This window comes from Amblyraja radiata, chromosome 7 (assembly GCF_010909765.2).
Source record: "Amblyraja radiata isolate CabotCenter1 chromosome 7, sAmbRad1.1.pri, whole genome shotgun sequence".
Taxonomy (NCBI): Eukaryota; Metazoa; Chordata; class Chondrichthyes; order Rajiformes; family Rajidae; genus Amblyraja; species Amblyraja radiata.
This window is the reverse complement of record NC_045962.1, coordinates 29,757,795-29,778,875: the sequence shown is the minus strand read 5'-3', so window position 1 is coordinate 29,778,875 and position 21,081 is coordinate 29,757,795. Positions and strand designations below refer to the sequence as shown.

The window sequence follows — 21,081 nt, the reverse complement described above, 5'->3', positions numbered from 1 at the left end:
ATCATAGATTGAAGCATTCTGAAACAAATATAAAATTATCTTACTTGGATGACCTGAAATTAAAGCATATAATTAGTTAGTTACCTAATTGTAGCTAATTTCAGACTTCAATTACTAGATCTAAACATCTATCCATTTCTTAATAAATGATTAACATTTTTAAATAGCCTAAATGTCCAAATAATATTCACAGATAATTCACAATAAAACATGATTTTTAAATCTCATTTACATTAATTTATAGGCCAAATGGAAGGAATTTAGTGTTCAATTGCTGTAAATTAAAGTCCATTTAAATCAGCTTTCTAGTGGGTTCCTGTGAACGCGCTGGTTTAGAACGTTCACATTGCGGTAGATTTGTGCCCCCAAATGCCCAGAAAAATACTGCGGGATATAATGGGCCCAAAATGAGCTACTCGCAATATTAAACTTTGTATAAAGGGATCTTTAGAAGCCCTTTTTAATGTAAAAATATACAGCATACCTTCTGCTATTTGCTTTATGAGACCCTGCGGTTGCTGGTGTTCGCAGGTTTAGAGGTTGATTTTTAAACTACTATAACTATTATACGAGGCCTTTAAAACTAATAATAGCTTTTGCGACGGGGTCTTCCAGCGATTTTTCGTTAATAATTAACTAGGCTGAACATCTTCGATTTGAACAGCCTAGAGAAAATCGCGTTTTAAACCCGCCCCCTCTAAACGGCGCCAAAATCGCGCACACCCGCAGCGGCAGATTTTCAGCGACACTTCAGGTAGGCTTTGCAACATACCTACTTTGTAATGTAATCACTTCACTAAATTTTAAATCTGTTAATTGGATTCCTAGGTCCCCAAAACATGGGGTTAGACACCAAAATGAGTTGGCTATGATGAATGATGAAGTAGTAATGGGCATTTTCATAGCTTAGCGGCCATGTTGGTCCGCAATCTTGGATTTCACAATTATGTACTTACTTTACTATAATTTAAATATGCTAATTGAATTCTTAGATCCCCAAAACATGGGGTTAGGCACCAAAATTATTTGTCTATGATGTATAATGAAGGAATAATGGGTATTTTAAGGATTTGGCAGGCATCTTAGATGTCATCGTGAAAATTAGACCTTTCCAGTGGTCTGACTGTGGTAGACTTTTGCTATGTTATTAAGCACATCTGACACTACAAAAAACTGTTGAGAAACCTTTTGTAGCAAATTTTTTGGGGGTCAAACCACATATGCAGCTGCCTAAAATAATTCAACCAAGATTGTTATTAACCCTTAGCTGGTCTATATTTTTCATTACAGATACCAATGATTGCAGGCAACTTTCAATGTTGTGTTTAATCTGCTCATTTAATTCTATGTGCATTTCTCTCTTTGCTTGAAGTCATGGAAATATCTTTCACCAAAGCAACAAATTTAACCTTGTGCGTCAGCTTTTGCATTTAATTTTAACAATTTGCATTTATATAGTGTATTTAACATCTCAAGACATTTCATAGATTTGAGGGAAATGAACATTCAAACAGATAAGGAATAATCAAAATTTTCAGCGCTGGAGGCAACTATTAATGAGGGTCTTAAATGAAAAGGGAGGCAGAAGGGTGACAGAACGTCAGAAATTGGGACACTAAAAATGCAGCTAAGGAGGTGTGGTAGTGCGATGTTACATGTATCAGAAGGGACACGAGTTATAGGGCTGAAGAAACTGAAAACAGGCTAACCCAATTAGGGTTTTCAACACAAAGATGACCAGACGAATCAGGAGGCAATGGTGACAAGTGGGATTTGAAGGAAGGAGGAAGAAATCAAAATGTGTATATAAAAATAATTTATGCTGAAAGATTATGAAAACCAGTGCCCATGGTCATTAAAGTACAAAACAGCATGTAGATGCCACATGCCCAGACATTTTTTTGCATGCACCTTGTCAGGGTTGAGGGGAAGGAGCAGAAGTGATTCGGGAGAAACATCCTTTGTCTTTGCAGTGACATTTTCACGTTTTCCTTGTTGAAGGCCTCCCATTCCTCTCACAGAAACTTCTCAACCTACTACATATAAATCTAACAGCAAAAACCTGGACTCAGTGGTTCAGGCAGCATCTGTGGAGGGAAATGGACTGTGTTTCTGGTCTGACCCTTCAGACTGTTGACTTGAAATATTAAATTGATTAGCAACATTTTTCCAATGTATTTTAATTAAAGTACTTAATTAAATTCAGGATTAGTGCATTGCTATTAATACATTACAATTCATCTATTCCGATTAGTCTGAAGAAGTGTTCCAACCCAAAATGCCATTTGTCCACCTTTCTCCACAGATGCTGCCCGACCTGCTGAGTTCCTCCAGCACTTTGTTTTTGCTCAAGATTCCAGCATCTGCATCTCTTACATCTATAATCCTATTTTTCTGTTCCCCATGTAATTCAGCTGGTCTCCGACCGATCACCATACATCAACGCTATTATCCTCACCCACTTTGTGCAAGCTATTTACAATATACATTAATGATTTAGATGAAGGGATTAAAAGTAACATTAGCAAATTTGCAGATGACACAAAGCTGGGTGGCAGTGTGAACTGTGAGGAGGATGCTATGAGAATGCAGGGTGACTTGGACAGGTTGGGTGAGTGAGCAGATGCATGGCAGATGCAGTTTAATGTGGATAATTGTGAGGTTATCCACTTTGGTGGCAATAACAGGCAGATTATTATCTGAATGGTGTCAAATTGGGAAAAGGGGAGGTACAACGAGATCTGGGGGTCTTTGTGCATCAGTCACTGAAAGGAAGCATGCAGGTATAGCAGGCAGTGAAGCAAATGGCATGTTGGCCTTCACAACAAGGAGTTGAGTATAGGAGAAAAGAGGTCCTTCAGTTGTACAGGGCCCTAGTGAGACCACACCTGGAGTATGGTGTGCAGTTTTGGTCTCCAAATTTGAGGTAGGACATTCTTGCTATTGAGGGAGTGCAGCGTAGGTTCACGAGGTTAATTCCCGGGATGGCGGGACTGCCATATGTTGATAGAATGGAGTGGCTGGGCTTGTATACTCTGGAATTTAGGATGAGAGGGGATCTTTTTGAAACATAAGATTATGCCACAGAGTGAGTTTTGAGACATTTGTTTGCACTTGAGCAGATAGGATGTGTCGATACATTTCAGAATTCATTATGCAACTACCGTCAGCAGTTGTATCAACAATGAAGATAAGTGAACCAGTCCCTTCAGCAGTCATACATGCCCAGGCCATAAAACCCCCACCATCGTGTTTCACAGATGAGGTGGTATGCTTTGGATCTTGGGCCGTTCCTTCCCTCCTCCATACTTTGCTCTTGCCATCACTCTGATACAAGTTAATCTTCGTCTCTTCTATCCACAACCTTTTTCCAGAACTGTGGCTGCTCTTTTAAGTACTTCTTAGCAAACTGTAACCTGGCCATCCTATTTTTGTGGCTAACCAGTGGTTTGCATCTTGCAGTATAGCCTCTGTATTTCTGTTCATGAAGTCTTCTGCAGACAGTGGTCATTGACAAATCCACACCGACTCCTGAAGAATGTTTCTGATCTGTCGGACAGTTGTTTGGGGATTTCTCTTTATTATAGAGAGAATTCTTCTGACATCAGCTGTGGCGGTCTTCCTTGGCCTGCCAGTCCCTTTGCGATTAGTAAGCTCACCAGTGCTCTCTTTCTAAATGATATTCCAAACAGTTGATTTTGGTAAGCCTAAGGTTTGGCTGATGTCTAACAGTTTTATTCTTCTCTCTCAGTCTCATAATGGCTTATTTGACTTTCATTGGCACAACTTTGGTCCTCATGTTGATAAACAGCAATAAAAGTTTCCAAAGGTGATGGAAAGACTGGAGGAAAGACTAGGTGCTGAGAGCTCTTATACCTGCATTAAGGAGGCAATTAAACACACCTGAGCAATTACAAACAGCCGTGAGCCATGTGTCCCAAACATTATGGTGCCCTGAAACGGGGGGACTATGTATAAACGCAGCTGTAATGTATAAAAATGGCCTTTATTAAAATCTGACAACGTGCACTTTAACCACATGTGATTTTTTTCTATTACAAATCCAAAATTGTGGAGTACAGAGGCAAATAAATAAATGATGGGTCCGTCCCAAACATTATGGAGGGCACTGTAGGGATATAAATGAGGAATACAATTTTAACTATTGCTATTTGATATAGGACAAGAATACTGGGCAGAGAATTTTGCAGGTATGAGCTTTTGAACCACTGAAGAACGATGAACCACAAGAAGAATTACAATTATGCTATTCTTAATGGTTAAGACTGAAGGAGGACATGGTTCCAGCAGTAGAGGGGAAAGGACCGTGGCACAGCAGGCCTTGATGTTGGAATGGACATGGAATTATAAATTCAACATCAAAGAAAATGGTACACACTATCTGGTTCAGTATGTAGCAAAGAACAAAGTGTCTGATAATGGTGGCACTGATTTATAGAAAAGTGCCGCAAAAAAAATGGAGGGCATCCTAAATCTTGATACCGAACTGTATTTATCATGGTGTGCAGTTGTTATGAGAATTGGTAGAGCAGTAAAACTGGATACGATCACTCTAAATAAATGTGCTGCAGAAAGCACTGCCAAGAACCGAGAGGTAGAAAGGGAACAGTAAATTTGTCTTTCAGCAAGCCCAAAAGATAAAATAAGTAATTGCTGAATCAACTTCTTACACAGAGCGGGGACACAAGGGATGCAGGGGGGTTGTCAAGTGTTTTATTGTCATGTCCCAGAAAAATGAAATTCTTAGGTGTGTCAGCAAAACAGAATACGTAAACATAGTTCTCTGTAAACTATATCATGAATTTAAAATGTATATACATACACAAACACATTAAAACAAACATTAATAGTGCAAAAAGACAATACCAACGCCCCAGAGTCTATGTTGTTCAGAGCTTATTTGGAGGTTGCAGTATTTAATAGCCTGTTGGGAAGAAACTGTTCTTGAACATGAACTTTATAGTTTTCAGGCTCATATATCTTTTGATCATGTGAACATTGAAGAGAGATGAGAGGGTGACGAGAAAGAACAAGGCACTACAAAAATGTTAGAGGAAAGCATTCTTTATCTTACTAACAGCCATAAGGAGAAGATGCCAAAATGGATTGAAATAAATAGGAAGTTATGGAAGAAATGGAGGCAAACCTGAGGGACAATGACGTTCAAAGATCTTGGAGATCTAATTTTGCAAGATTGTACACGAATCAACTAAAACCACCAAATTATTTCAGTGCGTCAATGTGACAACAGAATAATTTTCATTTTTACAGTGCCAAATATAGAGGCATAATCCAAGAAAGGGCAGTATTTAACAAATGGGCCTGGATATCTTTCACAATAAGACATTTCTGACAATCCCAATTGCCCTTGTAACCTCAAAACATGGGTCACTTTGATACAAACGTAATTTTTGCTGAAATATTAACATAAAAATAATAAAAGATGAGAGATTCACTTTTTACAATACATTAACAAAACTCATAAGCTCACATTTCAGATTTTTTGAAAACATAATGTTGATAGCAGCATTGTCCAACCACGATTGGAGGAGGTTTCAAAATAATTATTTGTCTCCTGTAATAAGTCATTGGCTTTAATCTCTGAGGCATCAGAAAATGGACAGATTGCTGTATGAACTCTATCTAATCTTTATTTGACAAAAAAGTGTTTTGTGCTCATTAATGTGAGGGATCTTGATGCTCCTGAAATGGAACACATTTACATTCAGGCAGTCATCATATTATCAGTAAGGTTGAGCAATCAGATGCTGCTTTTTAAAATTAATTCTTCTGAGTTTCTCAATCCTTACCTCTAGGCTGTGGGCCGAGGAGCTTTATTCTGCAGTTTCGTGACCCAAGTCACCAAACTACATGAAATTTTCACATATTGTGTAAAAACAATTATATAAATCACCCCTGAAACTCGATATGAAGAAGACTTGCACATTTTTATTAAATTAGAGAAAAAACGGGTAATTTTTGGGTACTTTTTAGTCCAATCAAAGCACGTTTAACATTGATTTGGCTGCCAGTTGGCCAATTACGCGCTTTGCTTCAGGCTAGCACACAAAATGGCTAAGGGGGCTTCACAGATGCCTGTTTTACTGGAGATTCCGATTTGTTGTTCTGTGGAATAAATGTCGTGGAAACTTGCAGCAGGTAATTGTATTTAGTGGGAAAAGCATTAAAAAGGCTGAAGAAAGTGCTGCGAAATGGATTAAAGTGCAAGAAAGCCTTGAAAGCAAAGTCCCTGCTGAGGTCCTGGAACACAACGATTTAGACAGCCAGGGACCAACTCTAACTAAAAGGTAAGATCTAAAGTCTGAATTTACGAAAATCTATCTGTATGGAGTTTAATTAATTTAATTGCACCCTTTTATAATGTGAATAAATTCATTCATTCACTTACTTCATTCATTCATGAAATTGAGGGCCTAAACTATATGTATCCAAAACACAGTAAATTAAACATTGTCACTAATGCCAGCCTGTTGTAGAGTAATAAGTCTTTAACAGCTAATCTCGGAGCTGCCTGCGAAAACTTACCGGGAAAAAGTGCTCTGAACGCGGGACATAGGCACTCGCGGTAAAGTGAAGCCGCGGTCTCAATTAATAAGCGGCCGATTCGCGAACGCGGAGCCGCGGATCATCTCCGCGGGCGGGCAGGGGGGGAGGCTGTACATAGTGCCGTCTATAGCGGTCGTTGTCAGACACCCGACAACGGGGAAAAAACGGAGGGATATCGATCGCTATTTATAGGCTTCCATTGCAGTGAGAAATGGTCAGATATCCCTCCGTTTTTCCCCCGTTGTCGGGGGTCTGAAAACGACCGCTATAGACGGCACTATGTACAGCCTTCCCCCCTGCCCGCCCGCGGAGATGATCTGCGGCTCCGCGTTGGCGAATCGGCCGCTTATTAATTGAGACCGCGGCTTCACTTTACCGTGAGTACCTATGTCCCGCAGTCGGAGCACTTTTTCCCGATAAGTTTTCGCAGGCAGCTCCGAGATTAGCTGTTAAAGACTTATTACTCTACAACAGGCTGGCATTAGTGACAATGTTTAATTGACTGTCTTATGGATACATATAGTTTAGGCCCTCAATTTCATGAATGAATGAAGTAAGTGAATGAATGAAGTAAGTGAATGAATGAATTTATTCACATTATAAAAGGGTGCAATTAAATTAATTAAACTCCATACAGATAGATTTTCATAAATTCAGACTTTAGATCTTACCTTTTAGTTAGAGTTGGTCCCTGGCTGTCTAAATCTTTGTGTTCCAGGACCTCAGCAGGGACTTTGCTTTCAAGGCTTTCTTGCACTTTAATCCACTTCGCAGCACTTTCTTCAGCCTTTTTAATGCTTTTCCCACTAAATACAATTACCTGCTGCAAGTTTCCACGATATTTATTCCACAGAATAAATCGGAATCTCCAGTAAAACAGGCATCTGTGAAGCCCCCTTAGCCATTTTGTGTGCTAGCCTGAAACAAAGCGCGTGATTGGCCAACTGGCAGAAAACTCAATGTTAAACGTGCTTTGATTGGACTAAAAATTACCCGAAAATTTTCCGGTTTTTCTCTAATTTAATTTTTAAAATGTGCAAGTTTTCTTCATATCGAGTTTCAGGGGTGATTTATATAATTTTTTTTTACACAATATGTGAAAATTTCATGTAGTTTGGTGACTTGGGTCACGAAATCCCATTTCTAGACACATTTTTGATGCTCGGCCCACAGCCTACTCAAGAAAACTGTTTCTCAATGACAACAGTTTTGAACAGGGGGTGCACTATTGGAGAACAATTTGTATTAAGAATCACACAAAAATTTGAGCAACTTTAATAATACTTTGATTAATTTCCAGCAATACACAAAGTGCTGGAAGTAACTGAACAGGTCAGGCCGCATCTGTGGGGGGGAATTGATAGGCGACGTTTCGGGCTGGGACATTTCTTCAGGCTGACTGTAGAAAGCTGAAAATGGTGAAGGGACAAAGCCTGGCACGCGATAGATGGATACAGGCAACGGGGGGGGGTATGTTTGGCAGATGGGTGGAGTAAGTGACTAAGGCCGAAAATCTTGGCAACAGCAACTTTAGGCACCTCGTATTTTACGTGCTTGACATATGTTTTTGAAATAACGCGCTTTCTTAATACCAAAATCTAATTTATGCGCTGTATTTTTTAAATAACGCGCAAGTTTTAGCCTAAATTTATGTTTAATTTGCGCGTTTTCGAATTCTGCGCTGCTTTTCAGTAACTTAACCGTCGCATAAAACGTGAGGTGCTGACACACACTCCCCGACTTACGCAAAGGTGACTTACATAAACTCGCACTTATGTAAACAATTCGGTACTCAGTTCCTCGTTCGATCAAGGCAGTTTGTAATTTCAATAACTACAATCATCAAGTTTACATCAGAAACAAGCCGGCAATGGCGGCGATGCTTACCCAGAAGGACTTGCTCTGCACAAAGTGCCCAAAGGCAAAATGGAACGCAAGCCGACAATAGTGGCAGTGCTCAGACAGAAAGCCGGACACCGCAGAATGAGCCGCAGGTGGGGGAACTGGGAAGGGGATGGAGAGAGAGAGGGAAAGCAAGCGCTACTTGAAGTTAGAGAAGTCAATGTTCATACCACAAGCAAAATACGAGGTGCTGTACCTCCAATTTGCGCTGGGCCTCACTCTGACAATGGAGGAGGCCCAGGACAGAAAGACCAGTGTGGGAATGGGAGGGGGAGTTAGTGTTGAGCAACTGGGAGATCAGGTAGGTTAAGACGGAATGAGCGGAGGTGTTCAGCAGTGTTTCCGCTCAGTCCGCCAGCTGAATATCTCTGCTCAGTCCGCCTAAACCTACCTCGATTCCCTTGGTACCCCACGTTACATCTACAACGGACCCATTTGTTCCAAGTCTGTTTGCAATGTGACAGCTAGTTTTCAATCCATGCCAACACACACATCCTCCGATACCTTGAGTTCTTGATTAATACACCAGCCACATGTGACCTTTTCTCAAATGCCTTTCGAAATTAAAAAAACCATGACATCTATAGGTTCTCCTCCATCAACTCTCCCCATCACTTCCTCAAATAATTCAAGACTGTCAAATAGGATTTGTCTTTCATCAAACCAAGAGAGTAAAGAGTCCTGGCATTGTGCCGAAATGGAACGATGAAATCCTTACTTGCAGCAGCACAACAGGTCTGCAAACACCGTACTCAATACATTACATAATAAACAAAGTTCAATAAATAAAAAACCTCAATATTAATGCAAAACAAAACAAAAGTCCAAAGTCCATATTAGTACAAAACAAAAGCCTGAAGTACTCAGCACAACCAAGAAAAATTGCTATTTGAGGTTTAGTTGCCATTTGTAATGTTCAATGGTCGGATGGTTGTTGGGGAAAAAGGTATTCCTGAACCTGGAGGTCATAGTTTTCAGACTCTTGTACCTTCATCTGATTGCAGGAGTGACATAAAGCTTTCTTAAATAATTAGTTACCAATTATGGAATTTTTAACCATAGATGCTAAACTAACTAGTCTATAGTTTCCCCAAAGGTACACAAAATTGCTGGGGAAACTCAGCGGGTGCAGCAGCATCTATGGAGCGAAGGAAATAGGCGACGTTTCGGGCCGAAACCCTTCTTCAGACTGATAGGGGGTGGGGAAAGAAAGAAGGACAAAGGGAGGAGGAGGAGGAGCCCGAGGGCGGGCGGATGGGAGGGTGGGAGGAGACAGCTAGAGGGTGAAGGAAGGGGAGGAGACAGCACGGGCTAGCCAAATTGGGAGAATTCAATGTTGATGCCATAGGGACGCAAGGACCCCAGACGGAATATGAGGTGCTGTTCCTCCAATTTCCGCTGTTGCTCACTCTGGCAATGGAGGAGACCCAGGACAGAGAGGTCGGATTGGGAATGGGAGGGGGAGTTGAAGTGCTGAGCCACCGGGAGGTCAGGTAGGTTATTGCGGACTGAGCGGAGGTGTTCGGCGAAACGGTCGCCCAACCTACGCTTGGTCTCACCGATGTAAATCAGCTGACATCTAGAGCAGCGGATGCAGTAGATGAGGTTGGAGGAGATACAGGTGAACCTTTGTCGCACCTGGAACGACTGCTTGGGACCTTGAATGGAGTCGAGGGGGGAGGTGAAGGGACAGGTGTTGCATTTCTTGCGGTTGCAACGGAAAGTGCCCGGGGAGGGGGTGGTGCGGGAGGGAAGGGAAGAATTGACGAGGGAGTTGCGGAGGGAGCGGTCTTTGCGGAAGGCAGACATGGGGGGAGATGGGAAGATGTGGCGAGTGGTGGGGTCACGTTGGAGGTGGCGGAAATGGCGGAGGATTATGTGTTGTATTTGCCGGCTGGTGGGGTGAAAGGTGAGGACCAGAGGGACTCTGCCCTTGTTGCGTGTGCGGGGATGGGGAGAGAGAGCAGTGTTACGGGGTATGGATGAGACCCTGGTGTGAGCCTCATCTATGGTGGCGGAGGGGAATCCCCGTTCCCTGAAGAACGAGGACATTTCCGATGCCCTGGTATGAAATGTCTCATCCTGGGAACAGATGCGGCGTAGGCGGAGAAATTGGGAGTAGGGGATGGAGTCGTTACAGGGGGCAGGGTGGGAAGACGTGTAGTCCAGATAGCCATGTGAGTCAGTGGGTTTATAATGTATGTCGGTCAGGAGTCTGTCCCCTGCGATGGAGATGGTGAGGTCAAGGAATGGTAGGGAAGTGTCTGAAATCGTCCAGGTGTATTGGAGTGCCGGATGGAAGTTGGTGGTGAAGTGGATGAAGTCAGTCAGTTGTGTGTGGGTGCAGGAGATGGCACCAAAGCAGTCGTCAATGTAGCGGAGGTAGAGGTCGGGGATGGGGCCCTGGTACGCATCGAACAAGGATTGTTCAACGTACCCGACAAAGAGCCAGGCGTAGCTGGGGCCCATGCGTGTGCCCATAGCTACGCCTTGTGTTTGGAGGAAATGGGAGGAGTCAAATGTAAAGTTATTGAGGGTGAGGACCAACTCCGCTAAGCGGAGGAGAGTGTCAGTGGCTGGGTATAGGTTGCTCCTCTGGTCGAGGAAGAACCGGAGGGCTCTGAGGCCATCCTGGTGGGGGGATGGAGGTGTAGAGTGACCGGACATCCATGGTGAAGATGAGGGGGTGAGGGCCCAGAGAGTGGAATGCGTGGAGGCGGCGGAGAGTGTCTGAGGTGTCTAGAACATAGGTGGGGAGGGATTTGACCAAGGGGGATAGGATGGAGTCAAGGTATGTGGAGATGAGTTCGGTGGGGCACGAACACGCAGAGACAATGGGTCTGCCGGGAGAGCCGGGTTTGTGGATTTTGGGGAGAAGGTAAAAACGGGCCGTGCGGGGCTGGGGAACGATGAGTTTGGAGGCGTGGGAATTGATGAAGTCGGTGATGGTGCTAGAAATGGTGGCCTGGTGCTCGTCAGTGGGGTCATGGTCCAAGGGTAAGTAGGAGGAGGTGTCCGAGAGTTGGCGCGTGGCCTCAGCTTTGTAGAGATCGACGCGCCAGACTACCACGGCACCTCCCTTGTCGGCTGGTTTGATGACCCAGTCTGGGTTTTTGCGGAGTGATTCGATGGCAGTGCGTTCAGAGGGGGAAAGATTGGAGTGAGACAGGGGAGTGGAGAAGTTGAGGCGGTTGACGTCGCGGCGGCAGTTCTGAATGAAGAGTTCCAGAGCCGGGACTTTCTGAGGGGGGTTCCACGAGGAGGGGGTGCGTTGGAGACGGGAAAAGGGGTCATCATTAGGGGGCGAGGACTCCTTCCCATGGAAGTGCGCTGTGAGGCGGAGACGACGGTAGAAGCTCTCCAAGTCATGGTGGGCGCGGAACTCATTGAGATGGGGACGGAGGGGGACAAAGGTGAGACCTCTGCTGAGGACAGACCGTTGGGTGGGGGAGAGGGGGAGGTCGGGGGGGATGGTGAACACCCGGCAGGGGTGGGAGTTGGGGCCAGAGGAAGGCAGGTGGGTAGACTGGGGACGGGGCGATGTGTGGGGGGGGGTTGTGGGTGTTGGAGGGGTGGTGGGTGGTCAGGGGGTGGGGGGGAGAGGGCTGTAAGGTGGGTGGGGAAGAGCGGGTGTGACATGGTTGGGGGGGGATGGGGGAGGGTCAGTGGAGCAGCCACTGAGGTTTTGAACCAGTGGGTCTGCAGCCTGGTCACTGTGCACCCATCTCTTTTAAAACCCTCGGATGTAGGGCACATTGTGTCTGAGCAGTTTCTCTGCCCTCAGCATTGTGAGTTTCTCTAATACTTTAGCATTTGTGATTGAGATATTTTACAAGTTGATCCATGTTATTTGAAATTAGTCCATTTGTTATCTAAAGGAAGACTGATCCACAGTGAAGACTGATGCCAAAAAAGTTGATTTGGGTTATCTGCCATTTTGTTGTTTCCTATTGTGGATTGTCACCTTGTCGTGGTCCTTAGATCCTGAGAGCGATGCCGTCTGGAGCTATGTTCCTGGTAGGGCCACCCATGGCGGTAAGGTTGAGGGGCAGGATTCTGATAAAGAGAAATCCAACCAAGACGTCAACGAGTGGAACAGGCGGAGGATGATGACTGACATTAGTGGAGCGTCACAACGGCTGAGAAGGCAGATGAAGGCTGCAGCAGAAAAGGGTCTCCGGTCGTCTTGGACTCCATGCCACTGGATCCTTACCCAGATCTGTCTGTGCACCAGCCTCCCCACGTTAAACAAAATCACGCACTGGTGTCCTCCAAACCTGGAGACACCCATGGTCAGCCATGACCGAGGGGGGGTGCCTAAGAAGAATTATAAATAGACTGAAGGTCCCACAATTACCGTAGCCACTTCAGCCAATTAATATACACATGGAAACCTTTACGGCTGTTTTGAAATTACATGCATGTTCTCTCTCAAAATTTGTTGATTATACAACATTTAGCGAGGAGAGCAAATCATGAAGAGGACGAGGTTAAAAGGAAGTCATGAAGAGGACTTGAGGTTAAAAGGAAATATTGGTAGCGAAAATGAGTGAACAAATATCTAATAAATGTGGGAAATTGAGAAATTGTCCATTTTGGCAGGAAAAAATTAAGAAAGCATGTCATCTAAATGATGATAGATTAGAGCTTTGAGATACAGAGGGATCTACGTGCCCGATTGCATAATTTTCAAAAGGCTAGTTAGCAGGTACAGGATGCAACAGGAAAGCTAATAGAATTGTATTATGTGCTATGAGGTGCTGAATACAAAAACCTGCCACTGTTATAGAGGCATGTGTTAACACATCTGGAACAGTATATACAGTATTGGTCTCTATTCAAAGGTGTAAATTCAGATGTATACTGGACAAATACCAGATCTTCTTGCAGGAAACATGTTCCCGATGTTGGGGAGTCCAGAACCAGGGGCCACAGTTTAAAAATAAGGGGTAAGCCATTTAGAATGGAGATGAAGAAACACTTTTTCACACAGAGAGTTGTGAGTCTGTGGAATTCTCTGCCTCAGATGGCGGTGGAGGCCGGTTCTCTGGATACTTTCAAGAGAGAGCTGGATAGGGCTCTTAAAGATAGCGGAGTCAGGGGATATGGGGAGAAGGCAGGAACGGGGTACTGATTGGGGATGATCAACCATGATCACATTGAATGGCTGTGCTGGCTCGAAGGGCCGAATGGCCTACTCCTGCACCTATTGTCTATTAACATAGAACAGTACAGGAACGGGCTCATCGACCCATGTTCTGAACATTATGCCAAGTTAAAATGATCTCACCTGCCTGTACATGATCATATCCCTCTATTTCCTGCATATCCATGTATCTATCTAAAAGTCTCTTAAATATCAATATCGTATCTGCTTCCACCACCACACCTGGCAATGCATTCCAATCCCCTACTATGTGTAAAAGAACTTGCCTCACAGATCTTCATAAAACTTGCTCTCTCTCACACAAATAGCTGTGCCCTCTAGTTTTGGACATTTCCACCCTGGGAATAAGGTTCTGACTGTCCACCACGTCAATGCCTCATAATTTTATATACTTCTCCCCTCAACCTCCGACATTCCAGAGAAAACAATGCAGGTCTATCCAACCTCTCCCTGTAGCTGAAACCCTCTAATTCATGCAGTATTCTGGTAAAACAACCTCTGTACCCTCTCCAAAGCTTGGACATCTTTCCTGTAAATGGGTGACCAGAACTGCGCTCAGTACCCAAAGTCTTATAGAGCTGCTTTATGACTTCCTGACTCTTATACTCAATGCCACTAGCAATGAAGGCAAGCATACTCTATACTCATGATAGCCGGTCATAGAGCGAACTCCATCATCAAGTTTGCCGACGACACCACTGTTGTGGGACGTATCACTGATGGAGATGAGTCAGAGCATAGAAGTGAGATCGACCGTTTGACCAAATGGTGCCAGCACAATAACCTGGCTCTCAACACCAGCAACACCAAGGAACTGATTGTGGACTTTGGAAAGGGTAGGATGGGGACCCATAGTCCCGTTTATATCAACGGGTCGATGATGGAGAGGGTCAAGAGCTTCAAATTCCTGGGCGTGCATATCTCTGAAGATCTCTCCTGGTCCGAGAACACTGATGCAATTATAAAGAAAGCACATCAGCGCCTCTACTTCCTGAGAAAATTACGGAGTCGATATGTCAAGGAGGACTCTCTCGAACCTCTACAGGTGCACAGTAGAGAGCATGCTGACCGGTTGCATCGTGGCTTGGTTCGGCAACTTGAGCGCCCAGGAGCGGAAAAGACTGAAAAAAGTTGTAAACACTGCCCAGTCCATCATTGGCTCTGACCTCCCTACCATCAAGGGGATCTATCGTAGTCGCTGCCTCAAAAAGGCTGGCAGCATCATCAAGGACCCACACCATCCTGGCCACACACTCATCTCCCCGTTACCTTCAGGTAGAAGGTACAGGAGCCTGAAGACTGCAACGTCCAGGTTCAGAAATAGCTGCTTCCCCACAGCCATCAGGCTATTAAACTCAACTGAAACAAATCTCTGAACATTAATAGACCATTATCTGTTTATTTGCACTTTATCTGCTTATCTATTGTGTGTATATATTTATATAATGGTATATGGACACACTGATATGTTCTGTATTCATGCCTACTATATTCTGTTGTGCTGAAGCAAAGCAAGAATTTCATTGTCCTATCTGGGACAATATATATATAATATTGTGTGTGTGGCAATCCCTAATTTGCTTTTTTTTGTTAAAAGTTGAATGTAAAAATAACTAAACTTCAGTTGAAATTCGAGTTTATCGGAGAACTTTAAACCGTGCTGTGATTCCAGCGTTAGTGGAAGTCTTGCTGGTTAATAGGGAGAGGGGTGATTTCTGATGGTCTGTGTGAAGAAGCGTGTCCCAGGCAGATGGGACGAGGAGCCGGACTAACTGATAGTCGAGTCTGCATGCACCCGATCGCCTCCCGGCCCAGACACTGGCCCTGGGATCCGCTGCATCCCCCAGAGGGGGAACAGGCCGCAGCCGAGGCCGGGACCTCGCGTACCTACTGGCAGCCGGCGGCGACTAGGCGCTGCGGGCCGACAGGTCGAGCGCCAGGTGGAAGCGCTTTTAGAACATAGAGCTACGTACCCGGAGGACGTGGTATCCCTCGCTGCCGCCGCCCGGTATCTCCACGCTCTCTGAGCCGCCCATCGCCGCAAAGCTCCGTCCGTCCTTCCGTCCGCTGCCTCTCCCGGGACGTGGCGCCGAGCTCTGACGTGGCACCGCCGCCGACACGTCAGTACGCCCCGGCACCGCGCATGCGCGGCTCTGATGCGACTCTGCACCTGGTCCCATCCATTCCACCTGGTCCCATCCATTCCACCTGGTCCATCCATTCCACCTGGTCCCATCCATTCCACCTGGTCCATCCATTCCACCTGGTCCCATCCATTCCACCTGGTCCCATCCATTCCACCTGGTCCCATCCATTCCACCTGGTCCCATCCATTCCACCTGGTCCCATCCATTCCACCTGGTCCCATCCATTCCACCTGGTCCCTCCATTCCACCTGGTCCCATCCATTCCACCTGGTCCCATCCATTCCACCTGGTCCCATTCCACCTGGTCCCTCCATACAGGTGTTTGGGTTTCGGCCCGAAACGTTGCCTATTTCCTTCGCTCCATATGCTGCACACGCTGAGTTTCTCCAGCATTTTTGTGTACCATCCATACAGGTCCCATTGCACCTGGTCCCTCCATACAGGTCCCATTACACCTGATCCCTCCATACCAGGTCCCTCCATACCTGGTCCCATTGCACCTGGTCCCTCCATACAGGTCATATTACACCTGATCCATCCATATCTGGTCGCTCCATATCTAGTCCCATTGCCCCTGGCTCCTCAGCACCTGATCCGTGCTCCCTCCACACCTGGTCCCATTGTACCTGGCTCATCTACACCTGGTCCCTCCACACCTATTCCCGTTGCACCTGGCTCCTCTGCACTTACTTCCTGCACTCGGTCTCTTCTGCACCTGGTCCCTCGTCCCCCAGTACTTGCTCCTTCCACACCTGCTCCCTCGTACCTCTCACACTTGGCCCCTCCACACCTGGTCCCTACACATCTGGTCCCTCTACACCACAGTCCACTCTGCGGCACTGTTTTCTCCATCTGCTGCCATTGAAGCAAACTACATCAAATCAGATAATACACTACATAAATACAATCAAGCCAACTCGCGTACAATAGGTAGAGCAAGAGGAAAGATATAGAGTGCAGAATATAGTTCTCAGCATTGTTACGCGTCAGTTCCATAGACAAAGTCCAATGTCCTCTACAGGATCAGGTTGAATTGGACAGTTCCCAGTTTATAGAAGGACTGTTCAGAAGCCTGATAACAGAGGGGACAAAGCTGTTTCTGAGTCTGATGGTGCATGTTGTCAAGCTTCTGCACCTTCTGGTGATTTTCATTACTGTGGTTGCATTGGTGCCTTTGATAATCATGCTAGCTATATTGAATGTACAGACACTAGGAAAGTATTAAGAGTTTTTTTGCACATTTTCTGTTTTGTATACATTTTTCTAATCTCAAATAAAGTTTATATTTGAAATTGAAAAATCATGTTCAAAATCTCCCAGCTCTTGGAGTAAGAGTTAAACAATCAATCCCAGCATCTTCCTAATCACAACTGATCACTCAAAGAACATCATACTCTTTAAGAGTCAGGAATTTGGTTCAATTTAGATACAGCATTGAAACGGGCCATTCAGTCCACTGAGTCCACGCAGACTATCAATCACCCGTTTACACTGGTCCTACAGTGCATTCAGATCCCTTCACCTTTTCCACATTTTGTTACCTTACAGCCTTATTCTAAAATGGATTAAATAATTTTTTTTATCATCAATTTACATACAATACCCCATAATAAAAAAGCAAAAACTGGAGTTTAGACATTTTTGCAAAGTAATTAAAATAAATAAAAAATTAAAATTAAAAAAATCACATTTACATAAGTATTCAGACCCTTTACTCAGTACTTTGTTGAGGCACCTTTGGCAATTATTCAAGCCTTCTTGGGTATGACTCTACAAGCTTGACACACCTGGATGTCTCCCATTCTTCTCTGCAGATCCTCTCAAGCTCTGTCAGGTTGGATGGGGAGCGATGCACAGCTATTTTCAGGTCCCTCCAGAGATGTTTGATTGGGTTCAATTCCGGGCTCTGGCTGGGCCACTCCAAGGACAGTCATAGAATGGTCACAAAGCCACTCCTCCGTTGTCTTGGCTGTGTGCTTAGGGTCGTTGTCCTGTTGGAAGGTGAACCTCCGCCCCAGTCTGAGGTCCGGAACGCGCTGGAGCAGGTTTTCATCAAGGATCTCTCTGTACTTTGCTCTGTTCATCTTTCCCTCGATCCCAACTAGTCTCCCAGTTCCTGCTGCTGAAAAACATCCCCACAGCATGATGCTGCCACCACCGTGCTTCACCGTAGGTATGGTATTGGCCAGGTGATGAGCGGTGCCTGGTTTCCTCCAGACGTGACGCTTGGCATTCAGGCCAAAGAGTTCAATCGTGGTTTCAACAGATCAGAGAATCTTGCAGCAGCAGATTATTATAACATTCAAGAGATCGCTCCGTTATCTCTCTAGCCACTCTGGAGTGCACATGGCTTTAGGAGTATGTTGTTTCGATACGCAAGCAAGCTTCTCCACATCCTTCAGCTCAAAACTTCTCAAAAGATAAATCTTCATCACCCAGTCTTTTAATTAATAGTTTCTTTATTGTTGAAGAAAAACAGCAAGATATTCATCCAACCTTCTTCTTTTACTGGTACATTTTAAACTTCAGCAAACTTCAGCTTATTGCTTAAAAAAATTAGAAAACTTCCCATGTCTCAGCAAAACTTCACATGGTCGAAAAGTTATATTTTCCACCACGGTCCTCCGAACTAAACTAACTAGGAAATAGCTTCTGCGAAACAAAACCCAGCAGCAAACACGCCACTGACTACGTAAGAAATCCCACCCACATAATCACGGGCAGTCTAAAATTTAAAGGCAAAAGCCATAATTAATGACACACAAAATAAAGCCAAATGGCCACTACAAATCTTGTTTTGCATGGTCTGAGAGTCCTTTACGTGCCTTTTGGCAAACTCCAAGTGGGCTGTCATATGCCTTTTACTGAGGAGTGGCTTCCGTCTAGACACTCTACCATAAAGGCCTGTTTGGTGGAGTGCTGCAGATATACAGATATAGTTGGCTGTCTGGAAGGTTCTCCTATCTCCACAAAGGAACTCTGGAGCTCTGTCAGAGAGACCATCGGGTCCTTGGTCACCTCCCTGACCAATGCCCTTCTCCCACGATTGTTCAATTTGGCCGGGCAGCCAGCTCTATGAAGAGTCCTGGTGGTTCCAAAATTCTTCCATTTAAGAATGACGGAGGCCACTGTGCTCTTCGGGACGTGCAATGCTGCAGAAATTGTTTTATACCCGTCCCCAGATCTGTGTCTCGACACAATCCTGTCTCGGAGATCTACGGACAATTCCTTTGTCTTCATGGCTTGGTTTTTGCTCTGACATGCATTGTCAACTGTGGGACCTTATATAGACAGGTGTGTGCCTTTCCAAATCATGTCCAATCAATTTAATTTACCACTGGTGGACTCCAATCAAGTTGTAGAAACATCTCAAGGAAAATCAAATGGAAACAGGATGCACCTAAGCTCAATATTGAGTGTCATAGCAAAGGGTCTGAATACTTATGTAAATGTGATATTTCAGTTATTTCTTTTTAATTACTTTGCAAAAATCTCTAAACACCTGTTTTCGCTTTTTCATTCTGGGGTATTGTGTGTAGATTGATGATTTAAAAAAAACTGAATTTAATCCATTTTAAAATAAGGCTGTAACGTAAAAAGATGTGGAAAAAGTGAAGGGGTCTGAATACTTTCTGAATGCAGTGTATGTTATTCCACTCTCTCATCCACTCACATCATTTGGAACAATTTACAGGGAGTGGAGGCAGGTTCTCTGGATACTTTCAAGAGAGAGCTAGATAGGGCTCTTAAAAATAGTGAAGTCAGGGGATATGGGGAGAAGGCAGGAACGGGGTACTGATTGGGGATGATCAGCCATGATCACAGTGAATGGTGGTGCTGGCTCAAAGGGCTGAATGACCTACTCCTGCACCTATTGTCCATTGTCTATTATCTATTGTCTATTGTTAGTGTGGCCTAGTATTCAAGAGCCTGATGGTTGTTGAGAAGAAACTATTCTTGAGCCTAGTAGTCGCTTATAATCACTTTAATGGCTCTCATAAGGTCATAACTGATAGGAGCAGAATTAGGCCATTTGGCCCATCAAGTTTACTCCGCCATTCAATCATGGCTGATCTATCTCTCCCTCCTAACCCCATTCTCCTGCCTTCTTCCCATAACCCCTGATACCCGGACTACTCTCTATGCACAAGGACTCATGTTTTTTTTACCCAACTGTTCAGGAATTACAGCATTTATTAATCAATGAATTCAATGTTGCAGACAAGGTCGTAATTTGTTTCCCTTAGAAAAGTTTTCTTAATTGTTTAATTTCCGAGACTCACTTTCTATAGAACCAATTCTCACTTTATTGGTCTTTATTATAACTTTATGGAGATTCTTACTATATTGAATTACATTTTTAGCCTAATTTAATCCTTATATCATATTTTGTAGTTTTGTCCAATCCTACAATGGGCCACTAATTTTTGCATAATTCGATGCTTTTTCTTTAATTTTAGCAGACGGAGGGTCTTCCCAGTGGAATTTTTCCTTCATTTCTAGTTAAAGATAGGAGTTAGATAGAGCTCTCAAAGATAGGAGTTAGATAGAGCTCTTAAAGATAGCGTAGTCAAGGGATATGGGGAGAAGGCAGGAAAGGGGTACTGATTGTGGATGATCAGCCATGATCACAGTGAATGGCGGTGCTGGCTCGAAAGGCCGAATGGCCTACTCCTGCACCTATTGTCTATTGTCTATTTTGGAATGCATCTACATTGAGTATTTTAGAAGCTATCCTTTAATCTCTGCCACTTCATTGATTGATCACTTAACCTATTTCACGTTAGCTCACTCTATCTTTGTGTCCTCAGAATTGCCCTTATTTCAGGTTAAAACATTCGTCTTGGACCTATTCTTATCTCCTTTAATGTAAAACTCAATCATTCCACGATTGCTGATATCTAGGGCTGCATTTATTTTACATTGTACTTTTTTCTAGCCTTACTTATGCTTAATCAAATCTTATTTTTCAGACCATGCCCATGTTCAGAATAATCGTTGAAGGTCAGAGTTAAAGAACTTCAGCAAAAATCAAAGGCAGCATTCACCACACAGGTTATTGGGATGCAGTTGCTTCATAACTCTAACGGCAACCTCATGCATCACCAATTCTGATGAAAGGTCATTGACATGGACATTACTCTCTACAGCTGTTGCTGTAAGTCCGTACAGTGCTGCAGCGGGTAGTGCTGCAGCCTCTCGGCGTCAGAGAGCTGGTTTGATACTGACCTCGAGTGCTGGCTGTGTGGAGTTTGCTCATTCTCCCTGTGAGAATGC

At 44.2% G+C, this 21,081-nt stretch overlaps 1 protein-coding gene across 1 annotated transcript in view; it reads right to left on the bottom strand.

Moving 5' to 3' along the window:
- The window catches only part of gorasp2 (golgi reassembly stacking protein 2), a 42,926-nt gene extending 27,150 nt beyond the window's left edge, over nt 1-15,776 (bottom strand). Inside the window, exon 1 of the mRNA XM_033024011.1 lies at nt 15,631-15,776. Within this exon, the coding sequence (XP_032879902.1) occupies nt 15,631-15,693 (63 nt within the window). The 5' untranslated portion in view covers nt 15,694-15,776. The remainder of the gene's footprint in view (nt 1-15,630) is intronic.
- Nucleotides 15,777-21,081: the final 5,305 nt, after the last annotated feature.